The 20,442-nt window shown below is 43.2% G+C and overlaps 1 protein-coding gene and 1 pseudogene across 1 annotated transcript in view; both read right to left on the bottom strand.

Annotated features, from left to right (window-relative positions):
- The window catches only part of NCKAP5 (NCK associated protein 5), a 778,542-nt gene extending 760,939 nt beyond the window's left edge, over positions 1-17,603 (bottom strand). The window contains exon 1 of the mRNA XM_047082267.1: positions 17,535-17,603. Within this exon, the coding sequence (XP_046938223.1) occupies positions 17,535-17,603 (69 nt within the window). The remainder of the gene's footprint in view (positions 1-17,534) is intronic.
- LOC124516789 (uncharacterized) lies at positions 10,600-10,676 on the bottom strand (annotated as a pseudogene).
- Positions 17,604-20,442: the final 2,839 nt, after the last annotated feature.

The following is a 20,442-nucleotide window of genomic DNA, read 5'->3' as shown; positions in this document are numbered from 1 at the left end:
GGAGGAAAGCCTCCTGAACCCAACTCTTCAAGCGCATGCTTTAAGCTTCTATGACTTCCATCTGTGTGGCTCCCCACTGGGGCTCTCTCACCACCAGAGTTCTGAAGGAAGCATTGCAGAAATTCAGAGAAAAAAATGCTGAATTTTTAATATAGCTATATTTTTTAAAGATTTTAATAGGAGCACAGAGCCTCAGACATAAGGTGCTCAATGAAAATTTGATAAGTGGAAGAATGGATGGTGAACTTCCAGGTGTGTCTGGGAAATGAAAAATCTCCCTGTGGAGGGAGGTGGTGCCTTTTCCCTGCTCTGGACAGTGGCAGGCTTCAGGAAAGATCTTCCATTGTGTACAAATGAGTGAGCCTGCTTCCTGGGCCTCTTGAGAGTGGTTGAGCACCTCCAGCTCTCAGGAACGTGCCATCTTTGGTTATTTAATTAAGAGAGTGTATGGATCACTTACAGTACTTGCCAGGATAAAGCTTTACTTAGCGGCTGCAGGGACACATAAAAGGAACAAAGCCAGTGCCTCCAGCAATGACACTTTGTTTTCTCTTTATTAGAGTGACTGTTATCATTCATGTTTTCCTTTTTCCCAGCCATTCATGGACCATCTCTCAAAGCTCCCCTCTGCTGGGCTAGACTATGGTAGACTATGGACAAGTTAAAATCCCTGTTCCATTTCCTAGTTCTTACTTCATCACATTTCTCCCTGGTACTGGAGTTTAACTTTTTACTTTCTCTCTCTCTCTCTCTCTCTCTCTCTCTCTCTCTCTCTCTCTCTGCTCTTGTGCCACATGATACTTTATAAGTAGAGGAGAAAATAGAGGCTCAGCAAAATGTAAAGGGTTGAGGAGGGCACACAGCTAATCAGTAGCAGAGCTGGTCTTATTTTATAATGCTAAGAGCTGTGTGTCCTTTCTGTTAGCTGGTTTCATTTTCCTTTCTAAAGGATCCCTGCAGCAACACGCTTATCAACAGCAGCAATAATCTTGAGCTGGATCCTCTCTGAGCAGAGGACTTTGAACACTACATGTGTGACTTGAATGGCTGTGCCTTCATAATAACCACTGCATTTGCTTTTTTCCAATTTTCCCCTGGGATCTGGTAATCACATAGGAAAAAGGATAAATGTTCTTCCTGCTCCTGCAAGACTAAGACTCCTTTTACTTAACTCATTTTTTTTGTTAAAATGTTTTTTAATGTTTATTTATTTTTGAGAGAGACAGAGACAGAGAGAGAGAGATCGAGGGTGAGCGCACAAGCAAACGGGGGAGGGGCAGAGAGAGAGAGGGAAACACAGAATCCAAACAGGCTCCAGGCTCTGAGCTGTCAGCACAGAGACTGATGCAGGGCTCAAACTCACGAAACATGAGCCGATGACTCAAGCTGAAGGTGGACCCTTAACTAACTGAGCCACCCAGGTGCCCCTAGTTAATGCCTCATTTAAAACAAGGTTTTGTCGTTGTTGTTATTTCCGGACAGGATTTCATTAACCAAGAAGTACAGATCTGATCCTTAATTGAGTATTCCAAATAGTACAGAGTATAGAATAACTAAGAAACTGGCCTGTGGTGACTTTGGTCAGACTTGGTTCTGGTTCAGAAACTCGGTGCCCACTCTTGCTAACTTAGGTGATTTTAAGCAAGCTATTTAACCTTTTAGAGCCTCAGTTTCCACATCTCGGAAACAGGAATTATGCTACATGCATCACAGGCTGCCGGAAGAATTAGATGCATATCAACTCTATGAGAGAAGGACAACAGTTGTCTTGGTCACCATAGAATTCTGTGAAGAACCAACCACGATAAAGATATGTTGAAAGAAAGAATCAAAATATGTATGATGGATCTGTGCAGTTCCTGGCACATCACCAATGGCCAATAATCTGTGTCTAAGTTAATTTCCCATCTTTCTTCTTTCTCTTTCATCTCTCCAAAAGATTGGGTTCCATGGTATGTGTAAAAGTAAACACTTAATGGATATAAATTGCAACAGTGGAAGAACTTTTGTAGAGTCACATGCCAGAAGTCCTTCAGAGATGAGAGGAAGAGTCTGAAGATAATGGAGTCACTCTGGATTAAGTGTAGGATACCGGCCATTCTTTATTATACAGCACACTGCTGACCATCCTCACCAGAGCCCAGACTAAGAAAGACACCTCCAGGGAGGAATCAAAATCTGGGATTCCTGGTTATGACTTTGCTCTTCGTCCCAAGTAAAAACTCCGTCCGTACACGATGACACGCACTCCAGGCTTTTCAAGGGCTCCTGGGGAAAGCATTTCAACCCAAAATATCATCTGTGATCTGTTTTCCATCACAGAGGGAAAAAAAAAAAAAAAGGTCTCATGTTGGACATTTAGCTCCATGGGAAACTACCACCGCAAATTGAATTTTGAAAATTCAATTCAATTTAAAATGCATTAAGGCCTATTTAAAAAAAAATCTTCTGGGGAGTCCTTTGTTATGTCAGGAATTTCTCTGGAAAGATGAAAAGCAACCACGGATGCATCTTTTGTATAAACCTGGATTCACATATATAGAATTTTCTTAAAATGAGGTATGAGGGCCTCAGGGCCTGCACCTCTTCCAGGCACTTCTTCAGAGAAGCTTTCCCCATTCTTGCACTGCTCGGAACACTAGCAGAAGCTCTCATCACGGCACACAGGAAAGTTTCTACACACAAGGGAGGCCAGACTGTTATCTGAGTAAAAAGCTCCAGGGCAACTACTACAGAGGAGAGCCACCATAAAAAGTGTCATTGAAGCTATGGCACTGAGATGGCATTCAGAAAGAAGCCAACCCCAACACCAGAGGAAGGGGAAGCCAGAAAGCTCACTGATCAAAGCACAGAGAGGCATGCTCCCCTCAACTTTGAAATGTGCTTAAGGTACACCTAGATGGTACAGGTATTAGCAGCATGAGTGCTGTGGTAAGATAGACCTCGGAGTTTCCTAGTCATGTGATCTTGGACAAATTATTTCATTTTTAGCCTCAGTTTCTTCACCTGTATAAGGGGATGCTATAGTATCTCCCTGTAGAGTTGTTGTGAAAATTAAATGAACTAATACAAATAAAATATTTAAGTCCAGCACCCAGAATATAATAAATATGTTATTGGCTATAATTATTATCAATAGCACCAAGTCAGATGAAAATGAAAAGCCATATGGAATGAGTTAAGGTCATCTGATTACTCACTAACACCATCATCATCATTCCATACTAAATGATCACACACTGAGGGGAATGTGTACTGGTCCCTCCTCTTTCCATCCCCAGAATCCAGTATCCCCAACCAATGGCTGGATTATGGTCTCTTTCCCTCCTCAGAACCCAGTGGTCCTGTGCTTCATTTTCTCAAAGTCCTTTCTCAACCAAATGACAATGGATAAGCTTCATGTCAGCCCTTTCAAGGGACATAATGCAGCTCAGTTTAGCACTTAAAAACTAATTTTAATTCTAGAATCTCAGTACCAGTCAGTGCTCACATCCAAGGTACCAACACACCCGAGTAGAGGATTAGGCCCTAATTAGAAGCAGGTCCTAAAATATTATATGAGGACCCTGGTGTTTCTGCTCGGTTTAAGTTACACTGACTTCCAATCATGCATTTTATCTTTTGGCATGCATACATAGGTGCCCAATAAATGTTACCTTTGGTGATAATAAAACAAAAGGCTAACTTTCAAAAGTGAAATAACCAAAAGACCATTGTCTGCATTCTTGGCAGCGGCCAGAGAGCCAGTTTTCCCAAGTCAGCAGCCTCTGAGGAGGCTGGCCAGGGGCCAATTCCCAGGGCTGGCGCATTCCTGGGGCCTGGCAAGAGGCCACTGGGACCCTGTTTCCTCTTGCGTTCTCTTTATGTAGCGGAAAATCTTTCCCGCTTCGAACCCTCCAAGTCTGTTTTGCCCCCTTCGAAGTAAAGAGAGAGAGAGTCACATGGGAAATGATCTTCAGCCCCTTCTCCAAATCAAGTCTCCCACTGCTCCGAGTTGGCACAGCTCGAAGCAATTGAAGGCATAAGACAAACAAAAGAGAGCTCGGCTCTGCAGCCCAGTCTCCAGCCTGATTCTATCAGGGGCAGAGGGCCTGGGGCCGAGGACCCAGCAGGACCCTGTGCACAGGGAGTCATTGTACACTTGTTTATAAGGCTATGGGCACTTCTGCAAGCCTTTGGAATAAAATTGCCTGTTATAAATAGACATTGGCTGAGCTTCAAGGGTGAGAGAAGTAGGCCAAAAGTTCCAGAAAAATATAATGCTCCATATAAGAAGGTCTGGAGTACAGCTCATTAACAGGGGACTACTGAGGCAGTTGGCCTCAGAAGAAAGGAATCCAAGGTCTTGTCTGATACAACCTGTAGCTAACACCTGGGGAACATTTCTGGCTGGTCACATCATGGATATGCCATTCGGTTTTTAAACATCATATATGAATATACGCAAATCAAACATTTAGAAAAAAGTCTTTTCTGAATGTCTCTTTCCATCTGCAGACAAAGAAAACTGCCATCTGGAGTTGCGACGTCAGCTGGCTCCACATATTTTCAGGGAGGAGGAGGAGGTAACACGCCGAGCACTATGTTGTGTGCTCCATTTGAACCCCTTCCCTTGATTCTAACAGCCCAAGCTCTTTCTACTACATTACGTGACATCTATTTCCTCTGCAGCCTCTAAAATGAGTGCCCGACACACAGTAGGCTCTTCGTATGTGCTTTTCCTGAAGCTGCCCCTGCTGCTTATAGTTTTGAGAGGCTGAAGTTTAGCAGTGAGGAAAGCCATCATGGCTATAATATGATACGTTTCATTGGCATAGAGTCCTACAATCTCCAAGACAACTTTCTGAGTCTTTGTTTCTCTTATGTTCATGGCAAACCCACTATCAAGGAGACAGAGATTCAGAGAGTTTAAGAAACTTGCTGAAGGCCACACATCTACTGAAGGTCTCACCTCAAGTTCAAATATGCAGGCTTGGAGTTCTAATGCAATGATCAATCCATTATATGACACTCCAGTCACCCCACAGCATTGCACTAGGCACTTTTATCAGGACCTCTTAGACAAGACAGTGTCACTGGCCATGTGGAACTTGTGCTGTGAAGATACCACATCATATTGTTCTGGTTAAACCAAGTTGTTACCAACTTCCAAGGAAATGGGCTCAAAAGCAACTCATAGGAAACTGTTTCTAATAATATAGAAATAGTAACCTAATCTGGTTTACGATAGTGTTTTCTTCCCATTCCAGACTAGGTGTGGTATAGGTTATAATAAGATAAATGTGCTGAATGTGTTCTGTTGGCCCCTAAACATCCACTTTCTATCCTTCTTTACCCTGCTCTGTGCCCCCGAGATGCTATGTAGGCCCCTTTCCCTCTGGTTTCCAAGTGGGTTCAGCAAATGGGAGGTGCCAGAAGGCCCCGGAGAGTGGGTGGGGAAGTGGACTTTTTATGCCCTGATCCCCACCCTGCTGGGCCAACACTGGTTGGCTGCATCCCTCCATCTAAGGTGACACTTGCTACCAAGTGGCTCTCTCCTTCTGGTCACATGGTTGTATGGTCACGTCATTCCCCTGCCCTGTTATCCTGTTGAGTTCACTACATCCTGCCCCGCCTTTGTAAGAGGCCTTTTATTAAACTGTCCTCCACGGGCATCTGGGTGGCTCAGCTAGCTGGTAAAGTGTCTGACTCTTGATTTTGGCTCAGGTCATGGTCTCACGGTTCATGGGATCAAGCCCCACCTCTGGCTCTGTGCTGACAGCATGGAGCCTGCTTGAGATTTTCTCTCCCTCTCTCTCTCTGCCCTCCCGTGCTCTCTCTCTCCCTCTCTCTCAAAATAAATTTAAAAAATAAATTAACTTAAAAAATAAATAAATAAACTGTCTTGAGTGTACCATCAGTTTCCTCCTAGGACCTCAACTGATGCAGTAAATAAGGAAATAATATTGTTGATGCAGTCTTTGTAGGAAAAACTATGTAAAGTTCCTAAGGTCCTCCTAAGAGGATGAAAAATTCTGACCACTTTAGATCTGGCTCTCTTCTACCTTCTCTTCCTCTTTGCTAGACCTCACCAAACAGGAAGTAGGTCAGATATTGTGCCTCAGGGACCTATCAGCAGAGCTCCAAACCTGGCCCACAAGATCTCAGAGTAGCTACCTACTGCTGCCACATCTGGCTGGTAATTTCAAACACTTTGCACTCAGCCTTGTGCCCACTCACACCAGATTATGGCAGCCCTTCATGACCTGGCCATCCCCAGAGACAGCAGGCCTATGACAATAGCTCCTCCTCCCAGAAAGGCCAACAGAACCTACTTATATGCTGGCTCTGACAGATGGATCCCAGAGTTTATCAGACCAAATGATTTTATTTCCCTCAACGCATCTATGTGCATGAGAGCAGTCAATGAATTAATTGTATTAGGAAACCTACCAAGCTGAAGACAATTGCTTATGACAAGGACTAGAAAGGTGCTGAAAGACAGAAGGCAAGCAAACCTCAGAGGCATCTTCGGAAGTGGACAATTATGATCCATTAAGCCTAGTTAAGGAACTGAAATTTTTGAGGAGGAAACATCTGGAACTGCCTGGAATGCAAAGGAACCGGGAGGAACCACTGTTTGGGCTTGTAGAGAGCAGCCCAGACAAATGGGATTCCATGTTAGGCAAGAATTGCAAAATTAGTACATGAAAGGGACAGCATTGAGGCAGTGCATCTGGTGTTAAGTGAAGCGTTTTAATACAATGGCTCCTGGTTTTGCTCTTGAAATATTAATTGAAATTGGGATGAGTATGAGGACTGTCACATGAATAGAAAACTGGCAGAAAGATCATAAATACTGGCTAAGCTGAGCCAAGGCAACAGAACATGGCAATAGAAAGGGAAGTGAAAATGCTGCCTAATTCCCAGCCATGAATCCTGTGGATGCTTACTAAATATTAATTGAGAATAATGAACTATACTAGAGGATGGTAAATTAGTGTGAGACAGGCTGCTGAAATACAGCTAATATATATGTACAGTTGGTATAGCATACACTGAAAAATGAGAAGAAAGGAAATCAAAATGATTTAGCTGTGTGATGTACCAGGAAGCGTGGGTAAGAGGATGGGAGAGGGATGGCAAGAGGGACAAGAGGAAAGTTAAGACAATAATTCAGGATCACAATAGAGCTTTCTTAGGGTCTCGGCAATTCCTCAAGTATAAGCCAGGCACCTTTGAGTCATACTCTATTCTTTTAAGACATTGTGGTTTTCTCAATAAACTTCTTCTTCAGGGACCTCAGGGACACCACAGATTAAATTTGGACCAATTTCATGGATGGAGATAAAGCTGTCCTCCTTGGGAAAGCCCTCTCTGATCAATACAGTCAGAAGAGCAAACTCCTTCCTAAATCCCATCACTCTTGTTTGCACCACTGTATACCTCCTGGTATTACTATGATTTGTATGTATGTGACTATATTTTGTAAAGCTTCGTAAAATGGAAATCATGCTTTGCATTTCTAATTGAGTGCCAAGAAATAGCACTTCACAGTGCTAAGTGACCTTAGTAGGTGCTCAGTTCCAGTGCTGATCAATTAGGAACACTACAGAGGAAAACACGCACCTGTCAGGGAGAACACGCCTACTGGGTTGGAAGACCAGCTTCTAAGGAGATCGATAAAAGCTCTACCTCTTGTTATGGACAAAACACTAGAGAATCTGCCACGGGAACAATCTTAGGCTGCCAGAGGAGGATACAGAAACCTCAGTTGCCATGGAAACTTGTATGATCTGATGATTCCCATTGTTGAAATATGGTGAAACACCAGGAGAATGACAAGCAGATCCCTGAGCTCTAAGAAAACACAGAACACTCCAAGCAAATGTCGCTGCTCATTTGTACCTATTTCTTACAACGCAGTATCATTTTATCATAAATAACAGAGCATTTACAAAGGGATTTCAAAATGTTTCCAGTTCCTATCTTGATTAAGTGATCTCTGAGACCCCAAGTATGTATAGGTCTATGTCTGCAGCAGGCAGACAGCACTCACTGCAGCAGGTGAGTACAGGTGATGGAGCCAGGTGTTTCTGAGATCCTGCTCTGTGACCTGGGTAAGGTCAGCCATCTGTGTGCAGGTCTTATGGACCAGGCTTGCTAGACTAATGGCAGAGGAAGCTAACTAATCACTCTTGGGTCACAGATACCTTTGAGAATATGATTATAGCTATGGACTCCCTCCCTATAAAAAAGTGCACATATGCACATACATATAAAATTTAATACAATGCATTTCAGAGAATTCACAACCCCTGGAGCCTTTTCATAAAGTTGCCCGATCAAGCACCTTGGAACTCAAGAGGGTTGAGGTATCATGTTAAAAATCTCTGATGTGGGGCGCCTGGGTGGCGCAGTCGGTTAAGCGTCTGACTTCAGCCAGGTCACGATCTCGCGGTCCGTGAGTTCGAGCCCCGCGTCGGGCTCTGGGCTGATGGCTCAGAGCCTGGAGCCTGTTTCCGATTCTGTGTCTCCCTCTCTCTCTCTGCCCCTCCCCCGTTCATGCTCTGTCTCTCTCTGTCCCAAAAATAAATAAACGTTGAAAAAAAAAATTTAAAAAAAAAATCTCTGATGTAAAACAAAAGTCTTTATACACATACTGGAATCATCCTTGTTAAAACTGAAAAGGTTGTCGTCCACCCTCCCAAACGTTTGATCCAGCGTTCAGTGCCTCCCTCCTCCAGGTAGTGCCCCCTTACTCCATATCCAGTATCTCCTGATAGTGTGTACTGAGTTCACAAATGGCCACTAACCTGTGAGTTCACTCATTCATTCACTCATTCATTCATCCATTCATTCACTGCACGGCATGTTTTTCATGTGTCCAACTTGAGGGACCCAAATGTGAGTGTGACAGGGCTCATGTCCTCTAGGACCTTACAATTCAGCTCAGTCAGGCCTGATTTTGCTTTCCAGGGGATACTGGGCAATGTCTGGAGACAGTTTTGGTTGTCACAGCTGGGGGAAGGGTGCTATTACCATCCAGTGGATAGAAGCCAGGGGTGCTGCTAATATCCTATAATGCACAGAACACCCTCAACTTCGCAACAAAGAAATACAGCGTTCAAAATGTCAAATACACTGAGAAACCTCAATTTATGACAGACAGGCATGTGACAAAATGTTGAACGCAGTGAAAAAGACCAGAGGTAAACATTATGGCAGCTCAGGAAAGGGCATTTTAATAAAAACTTTGGAATATAGGATTATGGCAACAGACTGCCTTACTTTCAATGACAAGAGGAAGGAAGAAGGGAAGAGAAGCCATTCAGGGTAAGCCATCACCATACTGAATGGAGTCATTCCTCTGTGTAACACCAGAGAAGGGGGGCATCAATTTCAAGTGGTGAGCAAGCAAATGGCATTTTGGGGGGAATCCCCTCAGGGGAAATGATGTTGGCACTCTACCCACCCCCATCACTCAGGGGCTCACCCAAAAGAATGTGCAGCCATGTGATCAGTTCATCACTCAAGTTATAAAACCTGTTGCATACTGCGTGACAGCTATACTTTGGATGCACCTTGTAATCCATAATTCCTCCCTACTCTACTCCCAATCCACTCTTTATCTCCATCTGGTACATGTATACACCACAATGAGTCCCCAGGTGGGTAAAAACACAAAGTTATAGATACGATATATTATAGAGAGATTTTATATATATAAACACTATCATAAACTTTAATCTCCGTGGAAGCTGGTTCCAAGACTTAGTTAATCAGAAAAGGCACAAGACCAGAAGTCAGACCTAGACTGAGTTCCAACATATGCATTCTTTTTTTTTATTATTTTTTTTAATGTTTATTTATTTTTGAGACAGAGAGAGAGCATGAAGGGGGGAGGGTCAGAGAGAGACGGAGACACAGAATCTGAAACAGGCTCCAGGCTCTGAGCTGTCAGCACAGAGCCCGATGCGGGGCTCGAACTCACAGACTGCAAGATCATGACCTGAGCCAAAGTCGGTCACCCAACTGACTGAGCCACCCAGGCGCCCCGTGCATTCTTTATTCTTTGTATCTCACTCCCAACCTCCAACCCTTTGACAACTGTTTTAGTAAAATCAGGCCTGGTCTGTCTCATCAGCAGGCAGAGATATGAGAGATGTGCTGATACATCTGTATACTTCTAGCCTGTTGAAGCTGGGGCTGTTTACAATTGGAAGCACAATGCAAGGAGCTCCCAGTCACTGCCATACACTCCCAGTCACTGCTTCTGAGCTGCTACCTGTGGAGTGACAGCATGATCTGGAGGCAGCCACAACGGAGTTGAAATCCCAAGTCTACCACACATCAGTTCTATAGCCCTGAGGAAATTCCTTAACCTGTTAAGTTTCAGAAGTTTTATTCATAAAATAGGAATAATTAAGGGTCGTCGTTAGTGAATGACAATTTCCATCTTAAGCACTGAGCAGAGTGTCCTGGCACATAGTAAGCCTCAGTAAATTTCAGCTATTATCACCAAGGGAAGAGAGCCATCCTGGTTCATACTCAGTGCATGGTCACTGCCTGAACATGCTAAGCTATCTGCTAAAGTGGCTTGGAGGGTAGACTTTACCATCATCCTTGTGCAGGAGCCATGCTAATATTCTCCGTATCACTCCAATTTTTAGTATATGTGTTGCTGAAGCAAGCACAAAGATTTTTTTTTTATCTTTAAGTAATCTCTACACCCAATGTGGGGCTTGAACTCACAACCTGAGAGTCACATGCTCCACTGACTGAGTCAGCCAGGCACCCCAGTAGACTTTACCAGTCCCCACTGCCAACATACTCTATGTCCACTGCTTAGGTATATTCTGTTTCTGCTCCTTTGTCCTGCCTTCCACTCAGATTATTTTCAACAGCAATATTGCTCATATCTCCAGCCTCCCTCCCAGCACTGTTCTTGGTGGGTTCTGATATTTTCCTGCTCATCTGGGGCCCCTTTAAGACCCTTAGCAACCAGTTATTTTGGGCTGTGCCTACCTGGCCAAGCCTCCCTGTCTTTTCGCAGCCCATCTGCACCAAATCAATCCATAGCCCCCAGGTGTCTATGCTGCTGGAGAGGCCTGGTCAGGACATTCCTCCAGCATGTTCTTGACCTGCCATGATAGGCTCAGCTAGGCTGCAAGGCAGATTCATTACGTATTCACTTAAGCATTTGACACTTTTCTCATTCCACCATTGTCTACTGTCAAAGGGGAGCAGTCAAAGATTCAGCACAACATTTTGGGAAGGTAGCTACCCCAGGCCAAAGCCGGTCTGTTCCCCACCTATTGCTTCTTCCCAAAAATGAGCTTTGGCTGGATCCTCAGCACCACAGCTTCCCACCCACACCTGGATCCAGAGCATGGTCTCTGTTCTTCTTGGGATATCCCAGGAGACAGCCAAGATAACAGCCCTGTTGGGGGGAATAATGTAGCTGAGGAATAAAAACCTCCCTCTTATTTATTGACCTTCCTCCACTTGATGCTCACTTGAAAAATTTCAAACAATCTTGATATCAGAGCACAAAGGTCAGGCTTCCTGGAGGGCAAGCTGACCTTTGCCCAGTGGTGAGAGGCACTGAGTAAACCATATTTCACATAGGCTTCCATTAGTAGAAGGGGTCACGGGTAGCTGGGATTTGAGTAGCTGGAAACCTCTAGCAACCTAGTGATTTGTGCTCTGTATAGCATTGCTATGGTGAGAGGTAGCTCAAACGTAGCACCAAGAGTCAAGAGAGCTACAGGCATGCCAGGAACACTACGAAAACGCAGTCTTGGTTAGTATTCACAATCCACTGGCTATACTGAGCAACACTAATAATGCCCCTCTATTGCATTTAGAAAAAGTCTCAGTGAGTTTTGAGCTTTCTAAAATAGTTACCTTTGCCCAAATTCATGTACTTGGGTATATATATCATTGTTTGACATCCTAAACCTGCTCCTTTGCCTGTCTCAGCATATTGTGCATCGTGAGGGTAAACACAGGTCACTACTCAGAAAGTCAGCACCCAGGAAAAGTGAACTAGACCTTCAAGTTTCCTATTTACCATGTACAAATATCCTTTAGAATCCAGGCTGCTGCCCTCACAAATAAAGTTTCATTGGAACATAAGCCATGTCCATTTATTCACGTATTGTCTGTGGCTGCTTTCCTGCTCCAGCAGCAGAGTTGAGTAGTTGTGGCTGCTCATAGGCCTGTAAAACCTAAAAGATTTACTCTCTGGATTTTCAAAGTTTGCTGAACCCTGCTTTGGAATTACTTCCGGTCACTGAACAGGGGTGAAATAACTGAAGATAAAACAGTAGAAATCTACATTTGTGTATTTGTCAGAATTTGTCCCTCTGTAAATATAAATATACATATAAATATAGATTTATTATAAGGAATGGACTTGTAATTCTAGAGGCTGAGAAGCCCCATGGTATTCTGTCTGCAAGCTGGTAACCCAGGACACCCAGCGCTGTAGCCCCAGTCCCAACCTGAAGTCCTGAGAACCAAGGGAACTAATGGTGCAAGTTCCAGCCCAACTCCAAAGTCCTAAGAAGAAGGAGTGCTAGTTTACAAGCATAGAAGAAGATGGATGTCTCAGCTCATGCAAATGGCAGGTATGACCTTTCTCTGCCTTTGTGTCCTACTCATGTCTTCAATCAATCACATTTTGAGGGCAAACTTCTTTACTGGATCTACTGATGCAAATGCTAATCCCTTCTGGAAACACCCTCACAGACACACCCAGGAGTAATGTTTTGCCAGGTATGGAAGCATCCTTGAGCCTAGTCAATTTGACTAGGAAAAGCCAATTCAGCAATGACATGAGTTATTACCAGAGGGTATGGGACAATATCCTTGGGTTGCCCCTTTTTTCTCTGCTCACCCACCAAACTGTCCCCATTGTTTTAGTTGTAGTACATGTGCTACTGAAGCAAGCTCTCGAATCACCTCAGTGCACATTCTACCTCCAGCTTCTTCATGGTGCTCCTTACACACTCCCCCCCATGACTTGGTGCCTCTCACAGTCAGTGCCATGCCATTCACCTCCTCCATGTTCTATCATTTTTTCTGCTTATTAGGTTGGCTTCCAAAAATAAACTATTGCCTTGTATCAGTCAGGGGTTCTGCACGAAAATGATGGCACACACAAATTATCTAATTGAGATTTGGGTAAAGGACCTATGCAATAACGTGTGGGCAGACTTAAAGCAAACCAACATGAGATGGACTGGCAACACCCAAGAGTCATTACTACCAAGAACCCTGAAGGGACATGGGAAGAGGAAAGGTGCCAGAACACAGAGAGAACTGTGGTTTTGTGGGAGAGGGTTGCTCAACAGAAGCTGTGACCTTAGACAGAGTGGTCCAATCATTGTGGTCCAGGACCAGACGAGGACAGAACATGAAAGCAATGATCTTGACCTCTCTCCCCGCCTGACCTCTGATCTCCTGCTAGTTACCCCCATTGGCCAAAGCTAACTAGATGCCAGAAGATATAGGAGCCTATTGACAAGGTCTGTGTGATACATCCTCCAGGGGTGCACAGCCAGGTAGAGAAGGATGGAGTAGAAATGGGGACTATCCAGCATATCCCATAGCTACTAAAAAGTCTCAAATATAAAACAGGTTTTCCATGATGCTCGTTGGCTGACTTAATATGTGCCTGTGGAAGGCTGAATTACTCTAATGGTTCTGATACAAGCCATTGAGAGGCTAAAGGATGAACTGAAGGACTTGTGTGGGGCCTTTCCTGCGCTTATGAATTTATCAAAACCACACTGTTTTCAGAGCTGAGGATCTAGTGTGGCCAATGTTTTCACTTCCTTCTGGTAGGGGGAAAAAGGAACAGGGTACCATGAAAGAATTTTCCATTCATAAAAGAAACCTACTCCCATCCATGCTGAAAAGCAAAAAGTAATTTTTCCTCAAATTAAAAGAGAATTTTTGCTATTTATATGTGAGATGGTAAAAAAAGATAATTCACTCCCAGCCTTCTCATCAGCTAAATGCTATCACAGCCACAAGTACCAAATAGCTGTACAGACAGCCTGGGGATGATTCTTACAAATAAAAAGGCACAGTGTGAAATGCTGACTTTTTCTGATCAAAAAGCATCCTGGGGTGGGCTGAACAGCTTTGGGTCAAGAAGAGGCCTCGATTTCTGGGGTGATTTTTATTGCTATCAGAGAGAAGACTGTACTCGCCGTGAACATGTGGCTACTCGATGCACCCCTCCCGGTGAAGGCAAACTTGCAGTCACTTGTCTTCCTCTCAGGGTATGTACCCCCCACCTTGAAACATATTTTTCATTTCAGTTTCACTTACCTGTCACTTTCTTCTTAAAAAGAGTGATTTATCAAGTAAAAAATCAACATCAAAGAGCACTTCAACGTTGCCAGGGTACACACACAGACACACGCAAAAGCATACACACTCAAACCCTCCCGTGTCCTGTCCTGAAAGCAAAATGATGACTAAAGACCACCAAGGACTATCCCCAATTGGAGCTTTTTTCAGCATCAGGTCTGTGGGTTTCTTCATGCTGCGGTTCCTCCAGCCTACAAATTTAAAAGCTGTTGCAAGGGAGCTATAATTTCTACTCAACACTTCATGATTTGATTATGTAAAATAAAAAGTATAATGAAGTTAATAGCACCTTATTCTTGCAGTACATTATGAGGAATATTTTTTTTTCCCTGCAAAATGTGGAAATGGAAATTACCTCTGGGCCTTCTAACTCTCAAAAATGTGGGTCATAATGGTTACTGCGGTGGAATTTCAAGACTTAAGATTTAGTATATTTCTCTTTCCTCTCTTCAGTTTTCCGAAGGGACATCTTCTCTTACTGGGATCTTATGCAGTAAAATGCACAGAAGTGGAGTGACGGGCAGGAGACCCACATTGTATGCTGGTTGTGGAACCTCAAGAAGAACATTTAATCTCACTGAGTCATAACCTTGTCTGCCAAGTGAGGAGACTGGATAACCTGGCCCCAGGTTAGCACTCTAGGATTTTTAAAAAAATAACATCAAGTGAAATAAGGTAACCCTGCCTTGGGAAAGAAGTGTAGTATAGGATACCAGGTGCTTCTTTTCCCTTGTATTTTCCAGCAACCCTTATCCAGAATCATCACGCTGTGCTTCTTTCCTAATTATTTGTGTGGTTTCAACATGGAGCCAAAGAGGAGGACAATGTCTTGGGTTCAAGTCCTTTACAGCCAGTCAGCTTTGACCTCATCCCTGTCTACCTCTCCTCCTGATGGCTGCAATAGAATCCACTCAAGGGACTTTCAATGGGTCTCACCCTCGAAGCCCCAACTCAAAACGAGCACTCTTGCTGTCACTGCCTCAGTATCTTATAGGAAGAAAGAAGAGAACACTCAAACAGAAGGCAAATTTATAGTCACATGGCCTAAACTGTATACTGTTGAGTAGCATTTGAGGACTCCCATATACCAGACCACATAGTCAAAAGAGAGCACACTTTTTCAGGATTGAATCCCACATGCAGATGTGACACTTAATCTGCCTCCAGGAAACAAGGAAGATCCTTCACCGGTGTAAAAAAAATCTCCTAAGCGTCACTTGGAGAGATTTAATGGGATTACGCTTCTCAGGTGGTGCCAAGCAATGAGTTCTTATTTTTCCAGTGTGCTTTTATGCTGGAAATCAGAAATTGGATCTTCAGGCCCCCTAAGACTCAGGGTAGAGCCATATGCCAAGGGGAACCCAAGCTTGTCTTTGGGCTTTCAGCTAGCACTGGTACTATGACAGGCTTTGATTTATGCTCACAATCAAGCCTGTCCCTGAGCAAAATTTAAATGTGGACAACGATTTCATTAATGATGTTTCCTCTTTCTCTGACTTGCAGGTACCCAACCCCCTCAGGATAATTCACTACTTTGTCCCTCCCTGCCCCAACCCAGCACTCCGTTGTGCTCTGAATCCTTTTGTTTACTAATTCCCTCAACAAAATGTTGCTCAGCTGTTTGACATTTGGGAAAAAAACCAAGACCTCTTATTAATGAGGGCTACTACGAATTACTGAAAGACAATAGCTTAGCATGCTTGTATTTATAGAATCTTTGCATATTCTCTGGGACTGAAGGCAGAATTGAGGACTGTAGAGACTAATCAGCAAGGATATTTTGGGGTTAAGAGAACCTTTCCTGTGCTGCTCATATTATAATATATGGGCATCTCAGTCCTCTGCTTAGGTATATGACAGACCCTGTAGGCAGGTTAATCGGTAAAAAGTGTTTTCTTTGGAAAAGGAGAGGCTGAGAAATTATCTTTTCATCTTAAGTTCCCGCCAGAAACTATCCCCCAGGGAATATACATATAAGCACACACACACACACACACACACACACACGCACGCACACAATTTTCATCACATTCTACCCACAGGTAGAAAGACTCAAGAGATGAGAAGAGGGCACATATATTTGGAGGAGAACCTAAAATGCTATAAAATTTCTTAGTCTCTGAATGTAGGCTGGTTGATGCATTGACAATTGATCAATTGACACAGAAATTGATTCTAAGAACAAGAGAGGAAGTAGACACAAAAGTGTCACGTAATCCTGTTCCCCATTCCTGGAAACTCACATCTAGGAAGAGTGACATTAAGCCTCAGAAATTATGAGTAAATAGCTACTCTGTACACTGGCAGAGCAAGACCTACAGCAGCAGAGTCAGAAAAGTGAAACTCCTAAATCAATTCAACAAATATTTGATTGGATGCTACTCAGACCCAGACACCAGGCCAAGTCCTGGGAGCACACAAATGAATAAAGCACATCCCTCCACAACATGCAAAAGATGCTGAGCTAAATGTCTATTTCAGTAGATGAACAAAAGATAAAGGAGTGACTTGTCTGATTTCTTACACTGTTCATATGCATTAGGGAACAGAAGAGGGAGATACACCTCTGAGCCAAGCAACTGTGAAAGAGCGGCCAACTTTCAGAAATCAGTGACTTTGTCTCTTTCCTTGGACGAACCAGATTCTCATGCACGAAGGCAAACGCAACCAGGTTGTTAATGACACTTACCGGCATTAACACTTTTGCAAAGAAAGTTCATAAACAATTGAACCAGGGTACGTACCTAAGAAGATCTTAGAGACTCTTCGCTCTTCCATATTTGAAGCTCTATTGAATTCTTGTTCAACTTATCCCCAAAATTAAGATAAATGGGTGATGGAACAACTATATATAGGCTTGGCATTTGGCATCAGCTTTACAGTAGTGTTTTTGTATAGGTTAAAGTCTACTTCAGCTGGAATTAATGTAATTATATATAATGTTGACAGATTATGACATTTGCCTATTAAGACACTATACAAACATTCCAATTATTTGCTGGCTTTTGACTTTGTAAAAACTAAATGAAACAAAATCCCAGGGGATATGGCTAATGGGGTAACTGGAATAGAAGTTTCAAAAGCACAGTGTTCAGGAAATAACAGTCAAAGAATAATGCATTTTAAGCCAAAACATATAGAGCGGTAAATGAATATTTAGTACTTACCACAAGACTGCTGTCTAGAGACAGCCTTTTTCCAAAGTCCCTTTTCTCAAGCTGTCTCTTTCCCTCCATGGGTGAAGTTATTTATTTTCCTTTGTGATTTATAAGAATTCCCCTTCTGTTTCCAGGGTCACTGTAAAAAGTGAGCATGTGTTTTACCATCCGAGTGAACAGTGTTTAGACCCTTGTTTTTAGCTTTCTAACCAGAAACAAGTGTTGAAGCCAAAATACCCAGACCCAAATCATAAGTACAGAACTGGGCTCTCTCAACTCAACAGACCTCTCCGTGTTGCAAACATCAGAGTCATCTTTATGGAGGCCCCTGTGTTTTTACAGGTCTTGCTAATGGCGCTGGGGAATGGGTTTGCAGGTTGAATCAGCAGACTGTGGAAAAAAGCAAACAGTCCGTTTCATGCCACGCTTGCTCCACACTCGTCTTCCCTCTATCAGCCAGAATCAATCTGTTACTGTGCACATAGATGCAGTCTGCAAATTCCATGAGATCAAACTGACAAAACCAGACTCCATAACCAAGAGCTGCTGAGCCCAAGGCCCGAGGAGGAGAAACTGAAACCTGAACATGATTGTTAATACTTCCTCATAAAACATTTAAACATATTGGGGGAACATTATAAGATGCATTCTATCTAGGACAGGTGGATTCCAAATGGATGGTGGAGGATATGTTATGGTCAATGAGTATTTGAATGTCCACTGCATTTTACCATACCAGATATAGTTAACCCCTGTACTCCACTGTGGTTGCTAGTTCTAGAATGAATAAGTGTCTCGGTTAGTAAGAATAGATCATGTTTATCGAGCACTAGCTTGCAGTTTCACCAACATATAAATGGGAGGAAGTAAAAGAAATAGGTTTTAGTCCAGGCTTTCCTACCCATTAACCAAGGTATCTTGGACAAGCCATTCAGCCCTCTAAAACTCACCTTTCTAAAATGAGAAAACAATTAATGTTGGTGATCAAACAATATATGTAAAATGATTTAAAGGCAATAAACTACAATTTACATGTAAGTTATAATTATGCACACATTAAATTAAAAACCAGTTACCCTTAAATACTAACTTAACATAATTTGTCTTTGATGATTGAGAAGGCACTTGGAGGTACAGAAATTGCTCATAATTGACACAAAACATAAAGCCGTTGTACTGCTATTGCAGAAAAACTGAACTTAATAAAATACCAAAACAATCAGTTTTTTATAAAATTGAAAAGAAATATGTTCCACAGCACTCCCAATTGCTCCAAATCTAATGAGGATGTAACAGACCTGACCTCACAGCCCACAGCACATGGTCTCCTTCTCCTTGTTTCCCTCACCAGGAGGAGGGCTGGGACAGCTGTGCCCCAGACGGCATATGCCCAAATGATGGTCTGTTGTAGGAAACTGATGGACTGCCTTCCGGGACATAGGCTCTCTCCTCCATCTTCCACCTCTCACTTTAGGAAAACCAATTTCAATTCATTACTTGTCCACTCAGAAACTCTTAGGGGGCACCTGGGTGGCTTAGTTGGTTAAGCCTCTGACTCTTGGTTGTGGCACAGGTCACGATCTCGCAGTTTCCTGAGTTCAAGCCCTGCATTGGGCTCTGTGCAGGCAGTGTGGAGCCTGCTTGGGATTCTGATTCATTCTCTCTCTCTCTCTCTCTCTCTCTCTCTCTCTCTCTCTCTCTCTCTCCCCCCCGTCTCTCCCCCTCTCTCCCTCTCTCCCTCTCTCCCTCTGCCCCTTCCCCACTCATGCGTCTCTGTCTCTCTCAAAATAAATAAATAAAACTTAAAAAAGAAACTCCTAGAAGTCCATTGTGAGTTCAAGATATAAAAGCAAAATTTTCAACATCATGTTCGAGGTCTACTTCCTGCCAACTAGTCTCTTACAGTCCCTGAACACACAAGGCACATTCCCAAGACCATGCTTTAGATCACACCCTTCACCTCCCCTGGGTCTAATTCTCCCCTTGCTCCAGTGCCTGGCTCACATCCCATCTCCTTCATGTGACCTTCCTGGTCACCCTACTTAGCAAGGACTTTTCTCCCAAGTTCCGTAGGGGTCCTTAGGGACTTACCTTATTAACTACCATCATCACCTAGCATGGTTTAAATATAGGAAGCTCTTACTTTTTGCTACTGGGTAGCACCTAGTAGTTAAAAATAAACTCTTGGCAGCATTTTCCATAACAAAGTTAGTGGCATGCTATTACTATAGGCAAAACTATTAGCCAAGTGAAATGCGTTCTAAGGGCTTGCCCTTCCTATTTTCAGCTGTTCCCATCCACTTTGCACCACTCACCACCACCACCTCACCTCACTGGTAGCTCAGAATACTTTCTGTAATGATGGATCCTGCTACAGAGACTACTCAGGGCCTGAGATCTGTCCATCAAAAACATACCCTCCTAAGTCATTTACTTGTTGTCATTTTTTGTATGTTTCTTGCCATCCTAAGTCTTATTCCAAAGAGCCCTGGTATTTGATAGGTCATGATAGATAATCCTTTGGCATTTAGCATGTATTTATTAAATGCCTAATGTATGAAGAACCCAGTACTTAGGTGTTGGTGACACAGCCATGTATAAGGGAGATTAGGTTCCTGCCTTCTTGGAACTTCGTGGAAGATACAGAAAATAAATAAGCAAACAACTCCAAAACATGATAGGTACCTGCTACAAAGAAAATAACCCTTAGTAGGCACTATTACAGTGTGTCAAGCATGTGGAATGGGAGCACATTTTAGACAGAATGGTAAAAATAGAAGCCAGCCATATAAAAATCCAGGTAAAGAGCATTCTAGAGAGAGGAACCAGTCTTTTTTCACTGACAAAAAGCTGGAGAAAGGTTTGCGTGCCCCCAGAATAGGGGATCAGTTTTTTTAGGAATGAAGGAAGCTGGGAA

The sequence above is a fragment of the Lynx rufus genome, unplaced genomic scaffold (genome assembly GCF_022079265.1).
Source record: "Lynx rufus isolate CCGP_SWC_20201006 ecotype Redwood Valley unplaced genomic scaffold, mLynRuf1.p SCAF_2, whole genome shotgun sequence".
NCBI lineage: Eukaryota > Metazoa > Chordata > Mammalia > Carnivora > Felidae > Lynx > Lynx rufus.
This window is presented reverse-complemented; position numbering and strand designations above follow the sequence as displayed.